Source organism: Oncorhynchus tshawytscha, linkage group LG21, assembly GCF_018296145.1.
Source record: "Oncorhynchus tshawytscha isolate Ot180627B linkage group LG21, Otsh_v2.0, whole genome shotgun sequence".
In the NCBI taxonomy this organism is placed as follows: domain Eukaryota; kingdom Metazoa; phylum Chordata; class Actinopteri; order Salmoniformes; family Salmonidae; genus Oncorhynchus; species Oncorhynchus tshawytscha.
In genome coordinates, this window is record NC_056449.1 from 14,968,416 (window position 1) to 14,986,026 (window position 17,611).

At 42.4% G+C, this 17,611-nt stretch overlaps 2 protein-coding genes across 3 annotated transcripts; one reads left to right on the top strand and one right to left on the bottom strand.

Annotated features, from left to right (window-relative positions):
* Positions 1 to 61: 61 nt before the first annotated feature.
* bbs12 (Bardet-Biedl syndrome 12) lies at positions 62 to 2,706 on the bottom strand. 2 transcript variants are annotated; one of them, XM_024412396.2, is made up of 3 exons: positions 2,607 to 2,706; positions 2,447 to 2,512; positions 62 to 2,280 (listed from the first exon to the last, which is right to left on the bottom strand). In XM_024412396.2, the coding sequence occupies exon 3, from the start codon at positions 2,266 to 2,268 to the stop codon at positions 343 to 345; it is 1,926 nt and encodes a 641-aa protein (XP_024268164.1). In that variant the 5' UTR covers positions 2,269 to 2,280; positions 2,447 to 2,512; positions 2,607 to 2,706; the 3' UTR covers positions 62 to 342. The 2 variants fall into 2 exon arrangements, with proteins under 2 accessions (XP_024268164.1, XP_024268163.1); XM_024412395.2 differs by lacking the exon at positions 2,447 to 2,512.
* A 142-nt stretch (positions 2,707 to 2,848) lies between these two features.
* On the top strand, positions 2,849 to 14,883 carry LOC112244665 (caltractin). The gene is made up of 5 exons (XM_024412393.2): positions 2,849 to 2,983; positions 3,716 to 3,871; positions 4,019 to 4,147; positions 14,334 to 14,471; positions 14,564 to 14,883. Exons 1-5 carry the CDS (start codon positions 2,981 to 2,983, stop codon positions 14,651 to 14,653), a joined length of 516 nt encoding a protein of 171 aa, XP_024268161.1. The 5' UTR covers positions 2,849 to 2,980; the 3' UTR covers positions 14,654 to 14,883.
* The last annotated feature ends 2,728 nt before the right edge of the window (positions 14,884 to 17,611 follow it).

The window sequence follows — 17,611 nt, forward strand, 5'->3', positions numbered from 1 at the left end:
TAGGATGGGAATAAGCATGAAAACATTTACTGAGATCTGAACACACAAGCACCTCAGTGACTGGATTTTGACATGTTTATTGATATAGCCATAGAGTTGGAAACCATGTGAAATAGATTAACGTTCATATCCTTTGTCTCCCCCATGTGGTAAAATGTTGCTGGGCCAGTGCAATTTAATAATGGCCGACAAGCTCTAATAACTTAAATTATACTTCTGAAATTACAACAGTTTATTCATTTTTCAGCATATTTGGATTCAAAGAATAAAACACATTTAGACATGTTATGCATTTCATGATAATATACAAAAATTATAGTGCGCAACAATGTGTTAAAACCATTAAAGCACCATAACATTTGATTGCCCCTCCACTTGTTTAGGATCTATGCCAGTAATGATCTCAGTGTCTGTCTGTAACACAAGGAAAACAAGATCCAGGGCTTTCCTCCATGCTTCCAACTTCACTGTCATATTGTCATAGACCTTCCCTGCACTGCGCTTCATATCTGGGGACATCATACCATCCTCGGTGTCATCTCTTAATAGCAGTCTTGAGAAATTAGCATCTAGAGATAATCCCCCATTCAAATCTATCAGCTGCTGATTGATTGTAGTCCAAGCGTCCACTTTTGAACAGGTTCCACTGTTCAACATCAGAGTGGAAATGTAGTCCATCCAACCATCTGCCATGAGTTGAAACACATCAGCCCTGTGTGGGTTTCCTGCTCTTCCTTGTTTAGCTTGTGGGGCAGAGGTTCCATCTTTGCCTCTTGTTTGCTCACCATTATCTTTAATGTGCTTTTGAAGGATTTGAACACAAAGCAATTCAGTCTTTCCAGCACCGGGGAGTAGTTTCCTGTCTTTCAGTGTGTGGTGTAGGCGATAGGCACAGCCCCAGAAACAGTCCTCCAAGGTCTGCAGCTTGCTGTGCACAGAGGTGGTGAGGACCACTGTGACCAGCGCAGTGCGATCAGCGACAATGTTCACAGCCATTGATGCTCTCCTTCTGTTGCCACTGCAGTCTCTCCATATGGAGATTTCTACCCCGGTGCCGACACAGTGCTTACTCAGTTGTGTGGCATAGGTGACAGGGACAGCTCCTGTTGTTTCCGCAAAGTCCTTCAAAATGTCAGGCTTCATCCTCTCAACCACAAGTATACGGTGACTCATGCAGTGCTGGGTGAGTCTTTCACTTGCCTCTCCATTGACTAAAACTAGATTCACATTGTTTTTCAACAGAGTTGTTAAAACATTGTCTTCCCAATCATCTTCTTTGCTGAGGCCTTTCAAGTCCAACTTGTCGGTCACTTGGCTGATGTCATTCTTGCTATTGAAACCAAGATGGCGATATTTTTCACTGAGATCTCCATTAATGAGAACAACTTGCCACTTCTGTTCTTTCATGTGATGTACAAGGGAAGCCTGCTCTGCAGAGAGCAGAATAACACAACCTGGTAAAACACATGAATGGTCCTCTGACAAGCCTGGCAGAGTGCACGTTACCAGCTTGTTGACATCAAATGTTCTACAGCTGTCACCACTTCCATTGTTCTTTGACTGCATCTTGCTCACCTCAACCACTAAGCTCATTGCATCCACACATCCATGGCTCACAGCTTCAGCGAGGTGAGCAATATCAACTCCTTTAGAACTCACTGCATGGGAAAATAACCCTGGTGTGGTGTTCTTATCAGCTTCATCATTTGCACAAAAATGTCTGCTGTGAGTGAGTTTTATTCTGCTTTGTTTCTTGTTGTTGAGGGCCCCATGGCTAGGGTTCATCCCTGTGACAGGGTTACGTAACACTGTGTGTGGAGAGCCCTGGAGTACTGATGTGCCACTATCAGAAGCATTCGGTCGAACGTCTTCAATCGAGACACTGTTTGACCTGCAGACTTTGCAACATATATCCAGCCCTTCAGACATGGCTGACACAATATGTGGGATTGAAATGTCTCTGTGGAGACATTCGAGGGCAGCCCTGCTCCAGACCCCAGCCATAAATAGCAGGCACCCCGCACCAGAGTGGAAGACCTTCTGGTGAGCTTGGATTGTCTCATTGGCCAGCTGACCTACAGAGCAGGTCAGGTCTAAGTGTTCCAAGACGCGGAAACATGTGCACACCAAGGACGACTCCCCGGTAGACTCGTCTTGAATAAACTTGTGGTTTTTATTGGGGCCCAAAAAGGAATGTGTGACAGCCGCCAAAGCTGTGAGCTGCTGCAGTCCAACATGAAGTCTTTGACTAATAATTGTACTTCCCATTTTCTGTGACGCCTGTAAGATTGAGATGTTAGGAATTTTATATTAGGGTCATTCTCTATTGGTGTAAAAAAAAAATGTATATTTGGGTCATTCACTATTAGTGTGAAAATAGAACACATTTCCAAACTATTTACCAGAAGGATCATTAATACACAGTAAGATATATAGCAATAAATACTTTGGTGTAGTTCTGCAGTGTAGCTGGCTAGCTAGCTGTGATAGCTAACATCAACCTGGTCCTGCCCTAAAACATCAGATAAGTACATTGAAAGGCTTAGCTTGTTAGGAAGATAATATAAATGTAGCAAATTTATAGCACAACACAACGATGAACTTACTTTTTCCTAAGAACTTCGTGTGGCGTGCTACAGTTCCAGGTTCTCTGTGAGCTTCAGCCTGGCTCAAACTCATCCAGTTGTAATCCGTGTGTGCGCGTGCGCAAACAAGCGCCCACTTGTTGCTAAGAGACACGAAAAGAACAAAACAACGGTCGCAGTCGCTTATGTCCCACCCACTTACTTCACTATTGGTCAAAGCAAGCCCTCGTCGTCGTTTCCTGAAGGTTTACTCATTTTCTGATGGACTGTTCCCTTGTCATTTAAAATAACGCATACCACAGTAGTTTCAGGCAAGCTTTGTTTACATGTCGCCTGATACACTTCGTTGAGTTCAAATACATCTATTTTGTTCGTCGCAGTGCTAATATTTGGAGATGGTATGTAGCTCTACTTTAGTTACTTATCTATAGTTTCCTAGCTAGTCAGCTAGCAGTTTCTATTTTTTCCGTTGAGCTAGGTACACAGATGGGTTTCAAGTTAGTGAGCTTCTGTAACGTAACTCAACTCTTTACAGCAGCGATTCTGCAACGTTGTGGCTAGTAAAGTTAGCTAGCTGGTGGCAAAAATAACGTTAGCTTTTTAAGATCACTTTCACAGGGTTTAGCCACTACAGCACTTCAGTTTGCTAAACGTTTGCATGTTAGATAGCTAAGTTGGCTTATTGCGTTAGCATCATTGACTTGGGGCTCAAGTGCCATTTCCTTGATAGTTTCTCCAAGTAACTTCCTCCCCCATGCAGAACATATTTTCAGTTTTAATGTGTACCATCTCACTGAGCAGCAGTGCCATAAACGGACCCTTTACCAGCCACATGGTGTTTAGCTAAATAGGGAACAACATACCTTTTAATTCATATCCAATTTATCAATGCACTTCAGAACAGCAGTATACAGAGTGCATCAAAATCTGCTATTCTGAATAATGTTAAATCTGACCTGTTATCAGCATTTGGCTGGTAGGGGAGACTTTAGGACCTGCGCCGCATCAACTCAAGCTACATAGAGTAACATTAGCTAGCCATCTACAATAAGGCTTATTATGATACTATCAATGTTTCCCTTATGATCAGCTTTACAGGTAAACTCTGACAGTTTGTTGTTATGTTACAGGCTTCAAGCTACCGAAAACACAACACCAATTCCAACCAGAGGAAAAAGGCATGTCCTAAACCAGACTTGACAGAGGAACAAAAGCAGGAGATCAGAGAGGCCTTTGACTTGTTTGATACAGATGGCTCAGGAACAATTGACGTGAAGGAACTCAAGGTAGGTTATACCATAGAATATAAATGGTTCACTCAGCTAGTCACCATAATGCCATCCACTGTTTTAGCGTATGCTTAGTTTCCCCCCCAAAAAACACATTTATTTTGTTTCTTGAATATAACAATTCATTTTTTTCTGCTGCTCCAGGTTGCCATGCGTGCCCTTGGCTTTGAACCAAAGAAAGAAGAAATCAAGAAGATGATAGCAGACATCAACAAGGAGGGCTCTGGGACCATTGATTTTAATGACTTTCTCTGTATGATGACACAGAAAATGGTATGTATTTTCTTAGTCAAGAAGCGATTAAAGGATTGGTTCACAATTGGTCACTGAACAAAAATATAAACACAACATGTGTTGGTCCCATGTTTCATGAGCTGAAAAAAGATCCTAGAAATGTTTCATACACACAAAAAGTTTATTTCTCAAAAATGTTGACATCCCTGTTAGTGAGCATTTTTTTACATTGCCAAGATATTCCATCCACCTGACAGGTGTGGCATATCAAGAAGCTGATTAAGCAGCATAATCATTACACAGGTGCAACTTGTGCTGGGGACAATAATAAGGCCACTCTAAAATGTGCAGTTTTGTCACACAATACAATGCCATGCCACAGATGTCAAAACTCAAGTTTTGAGGGAGTGTGCAATTGTCATGCTGACTGCAGGAATGTCTACCAGAGCTGTTGCCAGAGAATTTGATGTTCAAGCAGCCTCCAACGTCGTTTTCGAGAATTTGGTAGTACGTCCAACTGGCCTCATAACCGCAGACCGTGTTCTTCACCTGCTGGATTGTATGAGACCAGCCACCCGGACAGCTGATGAAACTGTGGGTTTGTACAACCGAAGAATTTCAACACAAACTGTCTGTTGGAAGCTCATCTGTGTTCTCATCATCCACACCAGGGTCTTGACCTGACTGTAGTTTGGCTTCGTAACTGACTTCGGGGCTGACTTCAATCCCGGTTTCAACTGTACTGGGCAGATGGCAGACATCGCGTATGGTGTCGTGTGGGGGAGCGGTTTGCTGATGTCAGCATTGTGAATAGAGTGCCTGATGGTGCTGTTATGGTAAAATGAACACAATTGTATTTTATCGATGGCAATTAAATTCCCAGAGATACCGTGATGAGATCCTGAGGCCCACTGTCATGCCATTCATCCGCCGCCATCACCTCAGCATAATAATGCCCGGCCCCATGTCGCAAGGATCTGTACACAATTCCTGGAAGCTGAAAATATCCCAGATCTTCCATGGCCGGCATACCCACCTGTCCCATTGAGCATGTTTGTGATGCTTGTACGTGTACAATGGCATTTTCCAGTTCCCGCCAATAGTCAGCAACTTCGCACAGCCATTGGAGAGGAGTGGAACAACATTCCACAGGCCATTAAACAGCCTGATCAACTGCATGATGAAAATGGTGGTCACACCCAATTCAAACTGGTTTTCTGATCCACACCAAAAAAATGTTTTTTTTTTAAGGTATCTGTAACCAACAGATGCACATCTGTATTCCCAGTCATGTGAAATCCATAGATTAGGGCCTAATTTATTTATTTCCTTTATATACTGTGCATTTCGGAAAGTATTCAGACCCCTTGACTTTTTCCACATTTTTTTTTACGTTACAGCCTTATTCTAAAATGTATTCAATTTTTTTTCTCTCATCAATCTACACATAATACCCCATAATAACAAAGTGAAAACAGGTTTTTAGAAGTTTTAGCAAATTTATAAAAATAAGAAACATCATATTTCCAAGATGGCATAGCAGTTCAGATGTCTTTTGTCTCGTCTTGTCATGTCCCATATATATATATGTATATGTATATATATATGTATATGTATATATATATGTATATGTATATATATATGTATATGTATATATATATGTATATGTATATATATATGTATATGTATATATATATATGTGTGTATATATATATATATATATCATGTATATGTGTGTATATATATATATATATGTGTGTATATATATATATATATATATATATATATATATATATATATATATATAATAAATATATATATATACACACACATATATACACACATTATTTACAACATATATATATATATACACATATATATACACATATACACATATATATATATATATACATATATATATATAGTATTTATTTACAACTTTTTTCACATACCTTTTTATATATATTTTTTAATTTTCCATAAACTCATCTTCAAAACTCTCTCCTGCAACCCGCCTCACCAATTTATATTTATTAAAAAAAAGTATTATTTACCTCAAACCTGTAATCCTCCAAGAAGCTAGCCAGAAGCTAATCAGAAGCTAGTTAGCTTCTTTACTGGCTAATCGTTAGTATTCAGTTAACCACGGTTTGTGATCATCCTTTAGCCCGAAAATCTATCGCCAGTTTTGTACGGCGCGGCTCGGAACAGAACATACCGGACCAATTTTTCTCTCCATGTCCCTGGATTTCAACTGCTAACTCTGGACATTCATACCTGGATCTCACAGCTAGCTAGCTGCTATCCGTGTGACTATCGGCTTTCGTCGATTCCGGAGCAAACATCAATTATTCCGGAGCTAGCCAGCTGAAGAGTTCCATCAATCACTCCTGGGCTACAATCACCTATCCGGACCCGTTTTACTGCCTACGCGGAGCCCCACCGGGCCTTCACAACTGGACTGCCGACGTTATCTACCCGAAGGAGTTATCCGGCTGGCTCCTCCGTCGCGACGTTACCTGAACGCCCATCTGCGGACTGCTAACCGTTAGCTGTCTTATCGGCTGCTATCTGAATAGACAATCAGACAATTTTATTTATTTTTATTATTATTATTATTTTTCTTCTTGGGCCTCTATAACTATATCTTTTTTTTTTTTTGTTGTTGTGTGATTTGGATTAATCCCCTCTACCACACGGAACCCCACTAATCTACTGACGGAATGCAAGAGGTGGCTAATAACAGACCTCCATCCTATGATAGCTTGCTACCGATGGCCTGGCTAGCTGTCTAAATCGCTGTGACCCCCCAACCAACCTCTCTACTCACTCGACTAAGCATGCCTCTCCTTAATGTCAATATGCCTTGTCCATTGCTGTTCTGGTTAGTGTTTATTGGCTTATTTCACTGTAGAGCCTCTAGTCCTGCTCACTATACCTTATCCAACCTATTAGTTCCACCACCCACACATGCAATGACATCTCCTGGTTTCAATGATGTTTCTAGAGACAATATCTCTCTCTTCATCACTCAATACCTAGGTTTACCTCCACTGTATTCACATCCTACCATACCTTTGTCTGTACATTATACCTTGATGCTATTTTATCGCCTCCAGAAACCTCCTTTTACTTCCAGACGTTCTAGACGACCAATTCTTATTGCTTTTAGCCATACCCTTATTCTACTCCTCCTCTGTTCCTCTGGCGATGTAGAGGTGAATCCAGGCCCTGCAGTGCCTAGCTCCACTCCTATTCCCCAGGCGCTCTCTTTTGACAACTTCTGTAACGGTAATAGCCTTGGTTTCATGCATGTTAACATTAGAAGCCTCCTCCCTAAGTTTGTTCTATTCACTGCTTTAGCACACTCTGCCAACCCAGATGTTCTAGCTGTGTCTGAATCCTGGCTCAGGAAGACCACCAAAAATTCTGAAATTTTAATCCCAAACTACAACATTTTCAGACAAGATAGAACTACCAAAGGGGGCGGTGTTGCAATCTACTGCAAAGATAGCCTACAGAGTTCTGTCCTACTATCCAGGTCTGTACCCAAACAATTTGAACTTCTACTTTTAAAAATCCACCTCTCTAAAAACAAGTCTCTCACTGTTGCCGCCTGCTATAGACCACCCTCTGCCCCCAGCTGTGCTCTGGACACTATATGTGAACTGATTGCCCCCCATCTATCTTCAGAGCTCGTGCTGCTAGGCGACCTAAACTGGAACATATTTAACACCCCGGCCATCCTACAATCTAAACGTGATGCCCTCAATCTCACACAAATTATCAATGAACCTACCAGGTACCTCCCCAAAGCCTTAAACACGGGCACCCTCATAGATATCATCCTAACCAACTTGCCCTCTAAATACACCTCTGCTGTCTTCAACCAAGATCTCAGCGATCACTGCCTCATTGCCTGCATCCGTAATGGGTCAGCGGTCAAACGACCTCCACTCATCACTGTCAAACGCTCCCTGAAACACTTCAGCGAGCAGGCCTTTCTAATCGACCTGGCCGGGGTATCCTGGAAGGATATTGATCTCATCTCGTCAGTAGAGGATGCCTGGATATTTTTTTTAAATACCTTCCTAACCATCTTAAATAAACATGCCCCATTCAAGAAATTTAGAACCAGGAACAGATATAGCCCTTGGTTCTCCCCAGACCTGACTGCCCTTAACCAACACAAAAACATCCTATGGCGTTCTGCATTAGCATCGAACAGCCCCCGTGATATGCAGCTGTTCAGGGAAGCTAGAAACCATTATACACAGGCAGTTAGAAAAGCCAAGGCTAGCTTTTTCAAGCAGAAGTGTTGCTTCCTGCAACACTAACTCAAAAAAGTTCTGGGACACTGTAAAATTCATGGTGAATAAGAACACCTCCTCCCAGCTGCCCACTGCACTGAAGATAGGAAACACTGTCACCACTGATAAATCCACCATAATTGAGAATTTCAATAAGCATTTTTCTACGGCTGGCCATGCTTTCCACCTGGCTACTCCTACCCCGGTCAACAGCACTGCACCCCCCACAGCAACTCGCCCAAGCCTTCTCCATTTCTCCTTCTCCCAAATCCGTTCACCTGATGTTCTGAAAGAGCTGCAAAATCTGGACCCCTACAAATCATCCGGGCTAGACAATCTGGACCCTTTCTTTCTAAAATTATCTGCCGAAATTGTTGCCACCCCTATTACTAGCCTGTTCAACCTCTCTTTCGTGTCGTCTGAGATTCCCAAAGATTGGAAAGCAGCTGCGGTCATCCCCCTCTTCAAAGGGGGGGACACTCTTGACCCAAACTGCTACAGACCTATATCTATCCTACCATGCCTTTCTAAGGTCTTCGAAAGCCCTAGTCAACAAACAGATTACAGACCATTTAGAATCTCACCATACCTTCTCTGCTATGCAATCTGGTTTCAGAGCTGGTCATGGGTGCACCTCAGCCACGCTCAAGGTCCTAAACGATATCTTAACCGCCATCGATAAGAAACATTACTGTGCAGCCGTATTCATTGATCTGGCCAAGGCTTTCGACTCTGTCAATCACCACATCCTCATCGGCAGACTCGACAGCCTTGGTTTCTCAAATGATTGCCTCGCCTATAGTTCACCAACTACTTCTCTGATAGAGTTCAGTGTGTCAAATCGGAGGGTCTGCTGTCCGGACCTCTGGCAGTCTCTATGGGAGTGCCATAGGGTTCAATTCTTGGACCGACTCTCTTCTCTGTATACATCAATGAGGTCGCTCTTGCTGCTGGTGTGTCTCTGATCCACCTCTACGCAGACGACACCATTCTGTATACTTCTGGCCCTTCTTTGGACATTGTGTTAACAACCCTCCAGGCAAGCTTCAATGCCATACAACTCTCCTTCCGTGGCCTCCAATTGCTCTTAAATACAAGTAAAACTAAATGCATGCTCTTCAACCGATCGCTACCTGCACCTGCCCGCCTGTCCAACATCACTACTCTGGACGGCTCTGACTTAGAATACGTGGACAACTACAAATACTTAGGTGTCTGGTTAGACTGTAAACTCTCCTTCCAGACCCATATCAAACATCTCCAATCCAAAGTTAAATCTAGAATTGGCTTCCTATTTCGCAACAAAGCATCCTTCACTCATGCTGCCAAACATACCCTTGTAAAACTGACCATCCTACCAATCCTCGACTTTGGCGATGTCATTTACAAAATAGCCTCCAATACCTACTCAACAAATTGGATGCAGTCTATCACAGTGCAATCCGTTTTGTCACCAAAGCCCCATATACTACCCACCATTGCGACCTGTACGCTCTCGTTGGCTGGCCCTCGCTTCATACTCGTCGCCAAACCCACTGGCTCCATGTCATCTACAAGACCCTGCTAGGTAAAGTCCCCCCTTATCTCAGCTCGCTGGTCACCATAGCATCTCCCACCTGTAGCACACGCTCCAGCAGGTATATCTCTCTAGTCACCCCCAAAACCAATTCTTTCTTTGGCCGCCTCTCCTTCCAGTTCTCTGCTGCCAATGACTGGAACGAACTACAAAAATCTCTGAAACTGGAAACACTTATCTCCCTCACTAGTTTTAAGCACCAACTGTCAGAGCAGCTCACAGATTACTGCACCTGTACATAGCCCACCTATAATTTAGCCCAAACAACTACCTCTTTCCCTACTGTATTTAATTAATTTATTTATTTTGCTCCTTTGCACCCCATTATTTTTATTTCTACTTTGCACATTCTTCCATTGCAAATCTACCATTCCAGTGTTTTACTTGCTATATTGTATTTACTTTGCCACCATGGCCTTTTTTGCCTTTACCTCCCTTATCTCACCTCATTTGCTCACATCGTATATAGACTTGTTTATACTGTATTATTGACTGTATGTTTGTTTTACTCCATGTGTAACTCTGTGTCGTTGTATGTGTCGAACTGCTTTGCTTTATCTTGGCCAGGTCGCAATTGTAAATGAGAACTTGTTCTCAACTTGCCTACCTGGTTAAATAAAGGTGAAATAAAATAAATAAATAAAAATATTTACATAAGACCATTTGCTATGAGACTTGAAATTGAGCTCAGGTGCATCCTGTTTCCATTAATCATCTTTGAGTTGTTTCTACAACTTGGAAGCCACCTGTGATAAATTCAATTGATTGGACAAGATTTCAAAAGGCACACACCTGTCTGTATAATGTCCCACAGTTGACAGTGCATGTCAGAGCGAAAACCAAGCCATGAAGTCGAAGAAATTTTCTGTAGTGCTCCGAAACAGGATTGTGTCGAGGCACAGATCTGGGGAAGGGCACCAAGAACACAGTGGCCTCCATCATTCTTAAATGGAAGATGTTTGGAACCACCAAGGCTCTTCCTAGAGCTGGCCGCCTGGCCAAACTGAGCAATCGGGGGAGAAGGGCCTTGGTCAGGGAAGTGACCAAGAACCCAATGGTTACTCTGACATCTCTGCAGCACTCAACCAATCAGGCCTTTATGGTAGGGTGGCCAGATGGAAGCCACTCCTCAGTAAAAGACACATGACAACCCGCTTGGAGTTTGCCAGAAGACACCTAAATGACTCAGACCATGAGAAACCAGATTATCTGGTCTGATGTGTAATGAAGATTGAATTCTTTGACCTGAATACCAAGCATCGTGTCTGGAGAAACCCTGGTACCATCCCTATGGTGAAGCATGGTGGTGGGGATGTTTTTCAGCAGCAGGGACTGGTAGAATAGTCAGGATTGAGGGAAAGATGAACGGATTAAACTACAGAGATCCTTAATGAAAATCTGCTCCAGAGCTACACACAATACCCCATGATGACCAAGCAAAAACAGGTTTTTAGAAAATGTTGCAAATGTATTAAAAATAAAACATGGATATATCACATTTCACATAAGTATTCAGACCCTTTACTCTGTACTTTTTTTGAAGCACCTTTGGCAGAGATTACATTCTTGAGTCTTCTTGGATATGACGCTGCAAGCTTGTAACGTCTGTATTTGGGGAGTTTCTACAATTCTTCGCTGCAGATCCTCTCAAGCTCTGGCCAGGCGGTGTAAGGGCTATTTGACCAAGAAGGAGAGTGATGGAGTGTTGCATCAGATGTCCTGGCCTCCACAATAACCCGACCTCAACCAAATTGAGATGTTTCGGAATGTGTTGGACCGCAGAGTGAAATAAAAGCAGCGAACAAGTGCTCCGCATATGTAGGAACTCCTTCAAGACTGTTGGAAAAGTATTCCAGGTGAAGCTGGTTGAGAGAATGCCAAGAGTGTGCAAAGCTGTCATCAAGGCAAAGGGTGGCTACTTTGAAGAATCTAAAATATGTTTTTATTTGTTTCACTACATGATTCCATATGTGTTATTTCATATTTTAGAATAATAGTAAAAATAAAGAATGAGTATGTGTGTCAACTTCTGACTGGTACTGTGTGTGTGTGTGTGTGTGTGTGTGTGTGTGAGTGTGTGTGTGTGTGTGTGTGTGTGTGTGTGTGTGTGTGTGTGTGTGTGTATATATACACTGCTCAAAAAAATAAAGGGAACACTAAAATAACATCCTAGATCTGAGTGAATGAAATATTCTTATTAAATACTTTTTTCTTTACATAGTTGAATGTGCTGACAACAAAATCACAGAAAATATCAATGGAAATCAAATTTATCAACCCATGGAGGTCTGGATTTGGAGTCACACTCAAAATGAAAGTGGAAAACCACACTACAGGCTGATCCAACTTTGATGTAATGTCCTTAAAACAAGTCAAAATGAGGCTCAGTAGTGTGTGTGGCCTCTACATGCCAGTATGACCTCACTACAATGCCTGGGCATGCTCCTGATGAGGTGGCGGATGGTCTCCTGAGGGATCTCCTCCCAGACCTGGACTAAAGCATCCGCCAACTCCTGGACAGTCTGTGGTGCAACCTGGCGTTGGTGGATGGAGCGAGACATGATGTCCCAGATGTGCTCAATTGGATTCAGGTCTGGGGAACGGGCGGGCCAGTCCATAGCATCAATGTCTTCCTCTTACAGGAACTGCTGACACACTCCAGCCACATGAGGTCTAACATTGTCTTGCACTAGGAGGAATCCAGGGCCAACCGCACCAGCATATGGTCTCACAAGGGGTCTGAGGAGCTCATCTCGGTACCTAATGGCAGTCAGGCCTTCTCTGGCGAGCTCATGGAGGGCTGTGCGGCCCCCCAAAGAAATGCCACCACACACCATGACTGACCCACCGCCAAACCGGTCATGCTGGAGGATGTTGCAGGCAGCAGAACGTTCTCCACGGCGTCTCCAGACTCTGTCACGTCTGTCACATGTGCTCAGTGTGAACCTGCTTTCATCTGTGAAGAGCACAGGGCGCCAGTGGCGAATTTGCCAATCTTGGTGTTCTCTGGCAAATGCCAAACGTCCTGCACGGTGTTGGGCTGTAAGCACAACCCCCACCTGTGGACGTTGGGCCCTCATACCACCCTCATGGAGTCTGTTTCTGACCGTTTGAGCAGACACATGCACATTTGTGCCTGCTGGAGGTCATTTTGCAGGGCTCTGGCAGTGCTCCTCCTGCTCCTCCTTGCTCAAAGGCGGAGGTAGCGGTCCTGCTGCTGGGTTGTTGGCTTCCTCCACGTCTCCTGATGTACTGGCCTGTCTCCTGGTAGCGCCTCCATGCTCTGGACACTACGCTGACAGACACAGCAAACCTTCTTGGCACAGCTCGCATTGATGACCGCTACCTCCGCCTTTTGCCCATCTTAATCTTTTCATTTTATTGGCCAGTCTGAGAGATGGCTTTTTCTTCGCAACTCTGCCTAGAAGGCCAGCATCCCGGAGTCACATATTCACTGTTGAGACTGGTGTTTTGCGGGTACTATTTAATGAAGCTGCAAGTTGAGGACTTGTGAGGCGTCTGTTTCTCAAACTAGACACTAGTGTACTTGTCCTCTTGCTCAGTTGTGTGCTGGGGCCTACCACTCCTCTTTCTACTGTGGTTAGGGTCAGTTTGCGCGGTTCTGTGAAGGGAGTAGTACACAGCATTGTACGAGATCTTCATTTTCTTGGCAATTTCTCACATGGAATAGGCTTCATTTCTCAGAACAAGAATAGACTGATGCGTTTCAGAAGAAAGGTATTTGTTTCTGGCCATTTTGAGCCTGCAATCAAACCCACAAATGCTGATGCTCCAGATACTCAACTAGTCTAAAGAAGGCAATGTTTTTGCTTCTTTAATCAGGACAACAATTTTCAGCTGTGCTAACATAATTGCAAAAGGGTTTTCTAATGATCAATTAGCCTTATAAAATTATAAACTTGGATTAACTAACACAAAGTGCCATTGGAACAGAGTGATGGTTGCTGATAATGGGCCTCTGTACGCCTATGTAGATATTCCATTAAAAATCAGCCGTTTCCAGCTACAACAGTCATTTACAACATTAACAATGTCTAAACTATTTCTGATCAATTTGATGTTATTTTAATAGACAAAAATTAGCTTTGCTTTCAAAAACAAGGACATTTCTAAATGACCCCAAACCTTTGAACGGTAGTGTATATTAGTACCAGTCAAAATATATATTACTGTTGGTACTAGAAAACACAATCATTTCCCTGCACCTGCAATAGCAAATCTGTGTACATGACCAATAATTTTTTATTTTAAATCTTTTGGTTGGAATTTTGTCTCCTCTACATAATCTTGATATATTGTTTTTTTGTTTGTTAATCAGAGTGAAAAAGACTCAAAAGAAGAAATCCTGAAGGCTTTCCGCTTATTTGATGATGACGGCACAGGAAAAATTTCCTTCAAAAATCTCAAGAGAGTTGCCAAGGAGCTAGGTGAAAACCTGACAGATGAGGAATTGCAGGTATGTTAGGATGTAACTTGTTGGCGTTCTGCTCACATCTAAACATACTCAATGCAGAAATCCTGACTGTTAAAACAATGCATCTTTCAAAGGAAATGATTGACGAAGCAGACCGAGATGGAGATGGAGAGATCAACGAGCAGGAGTTTCTAAGGATAATGAAGAAGACAAGTCTATATTGAATGTCTTCTGTTTCCCAAGGTTTATCTTCCACTGCTGGAACAGTCTCACTTAGATGCCTTTTGATTGTTTTAAGGGTACTTTATGAAATAGCATTTAGTGGCTTTTTTTTTATATGGCTTGTAAATTTAACAGATCTATACACAGATTTTTGAATATTTTAGATGTTTTTGTTTATATTTAATATTTTACTTATGTTGACTATTTTAATTAAATCATAGTTCAAGTCTAAGTTATGGTCTCCTCTTTACCATGGAAGTGAAATGATATTGTTTATTCGAAGGACCCTTGTACCTATTACTGTATGGCTCCTATGGCTATTTGGTTCCCTCTTGTGACATATGAAATGAAGTGCAGCTATAATTGTCTTAACTTAGACATATGATTTAGCCCTTTTTCTCAAGTTCAGTGAAACAGTTTGCTTATTGATATAGCTTTTGATTATGCACTTCACATTATCGAGACAAACGTACAGCTCTGAATCAAAGAAATCAAATAAGCGTTGGGCCAGTAACTGAAAGTTTGCTAGATTGAATCCCTTAGCTGACAAGGTACAAATCTGTCGTTCTGCCACTGAACAAGGCAGTTAACCCACTGTTCCTAGGCCGTCATTGTAAATAAGAATTTGTTCTTAACTGACTAAGCCTAGTTAAATATAAAAATATGGCTGGCTGAATGTTATGACTAAGTCACTCTCGGATAACTTCATGCATGGTATAAGAAATGACTGGGTTGAATGTAAGATGAGTAACTGTCAGTAAAAGTGATCACTGGGTGAGTCAGTAACCATAACTCATTTGGTCTGGCTTATGCAGACAATGGCAGACTGCCATCCTGCTCCCACAAATGCTGGGTCATTATATTGTAATTACATGGATCATTACATTGATTTGAACATTTTACAGGGTCTTGGCCATTTGACTTACAGGTCTTTCTTTAAGTCATCTTAGAACCAGCATGCCTGGCTAACAGGCCAAAAGCACAGCAATACAATAAAAGAAACATGGACGACATACATGATTTGATTTAGATTTGATTTTAATGACATGACTACAAGCATAGCAATACAGAGATGTGCGGTGAGATGATCAGGCATGTAGATAAATCATGGCACGTAGAGGTGTAAGAAAATGAACCATTCCGCTCTGCCTAAATAAACAGGATATAATGCTTACGTGTTTTTCCAAGCCTCATAGAACTGTATTATTTTGAGAATGCTTGTTATTGTAAAAGTTCTGATAACCTGATTCAGAGATTGAGTCAGATGGAAAATATTCATCAAAGACATTTATCTCAAATGTGTCTCAAATCTCTAAGATGGAATTGCATTAGTGCACATTACAAACACAATATATCTGGGGAAATGTACCTTGCATCTGATGCACAAATGTTTATTAATCAAGTAACCAAAATGTATAACAAACCAGCAGAGAATATTGCATGAGTCAAATCAGTCAGTCCACTTTCTCAACGTGACCAAAGTGAGATTGAGAAAGGAACCCCCTCTGTCTAGTGTTTAGTGAACAGTCACTATGCCCTCAGCAATATATTGTTATCCCATAAAAATGTCTAGTTAGTGGATAGCTGGAGCTACTTTTGTATATATTTCTGTATGTGGACATCCCTTCAAATTAGTCGATTCAGCTATTTCAGCCATACCAATTCCTAACCGTTATAAAATCGAGCACACAGCCATGCAATCTTCATAGACAAACATTGGCAGTCAATGGCCTTACTGAAGAGCTCAGTGACTTTCAACGTGGCACCGTCACAGGATGCTACCTTTCCAACAAGTCAGTTTGTCAAATTTCAGCCCTGCTAGAGCTGCCCGGTCAACTGTAAGTGCTGTTATTGTGAAGTGGAAACATCTAGGAGCAACGACGGCTCAGCTGCGAAGTGGTAGGCCACATAAGCTCACAGAATGGGACTGCTGAAGCACGTAAAAATCGTCTGTCCTCGGTTGCAACATTCATTACCGAGTTCTAAACTGCCTCTGGAAGTAACATCAGCACAATAACTGTTTGTTGGGAGCTTCATCAAATGGGTTTCCGTGGCAGAGCAGCCACACACAAGCCTAAGATCACCATGCGCAATACCAAGCGTTGGCTTAAGTGGTGTAAAACTCGCCCCCATTGGACTCTGGAGCAGTGGAAACACGTTCTCTGGAGTGATGAACCACGCTTCACCATCTGGCAGTCCAACGGACTAATCTGGGTTTGGCGGATGCCAGGAGAACGCTACCTGCCCCAATACATTGTGCCAATTGTAAAGTTTGGTGGAGGAGGAATAATGGTCTGGGGCTGTTTTCATGGTCCGAGCTAGGCCCCCTTAGTTCCAGTGAAGGGAAATCAACAGCATACAATGACATTCTAGACCAGGTATTCCCAAACTGGGGTACGCGCAATGCCCTCGGGGGTACGCCAAATTATAACGTGATTCACATTTGGGTGATGTTTTTTTCCTCCCTGTGTAGCCTCGTTTCACTGCCAAAAATAAAATGAAACCATCTGGTGTTCAGCAAAATAACAACACAATGTCAAATACAGGTAACCTAGTCAAATAATTAACATCCAATCACATTAACCGTTACTGTATGTAGCCAAACGTAGCTGCTGCTCATGTTGGTATCTGTACTGATGGCGCAAAAGCCATGACAGGGAGACATAGTGGAGTGGTAAAGCGCGTGCAAGCAGTTGCTCCCGACGCCACGTGGGTACACTGCAGCATCCCCCGAGAGGCTCTTGCTGCCAAGGGAATGGCTGACAGCTTGAAAGAAGTTTTGGACACTACAGTGAAAATGGTTAACTTTGTTAAAGCAAGGCCTCTGAACTCGTGTATTTTCTGCACTATGCAATTATATGGGCCGCGACCAAGTAACGCTTTTACAACATACAGAAAGAAGTGTGCTAGTTGTCAAGGGGCAAAGTATTGACACATTTTTAATTGAGAGACAAGCTTAA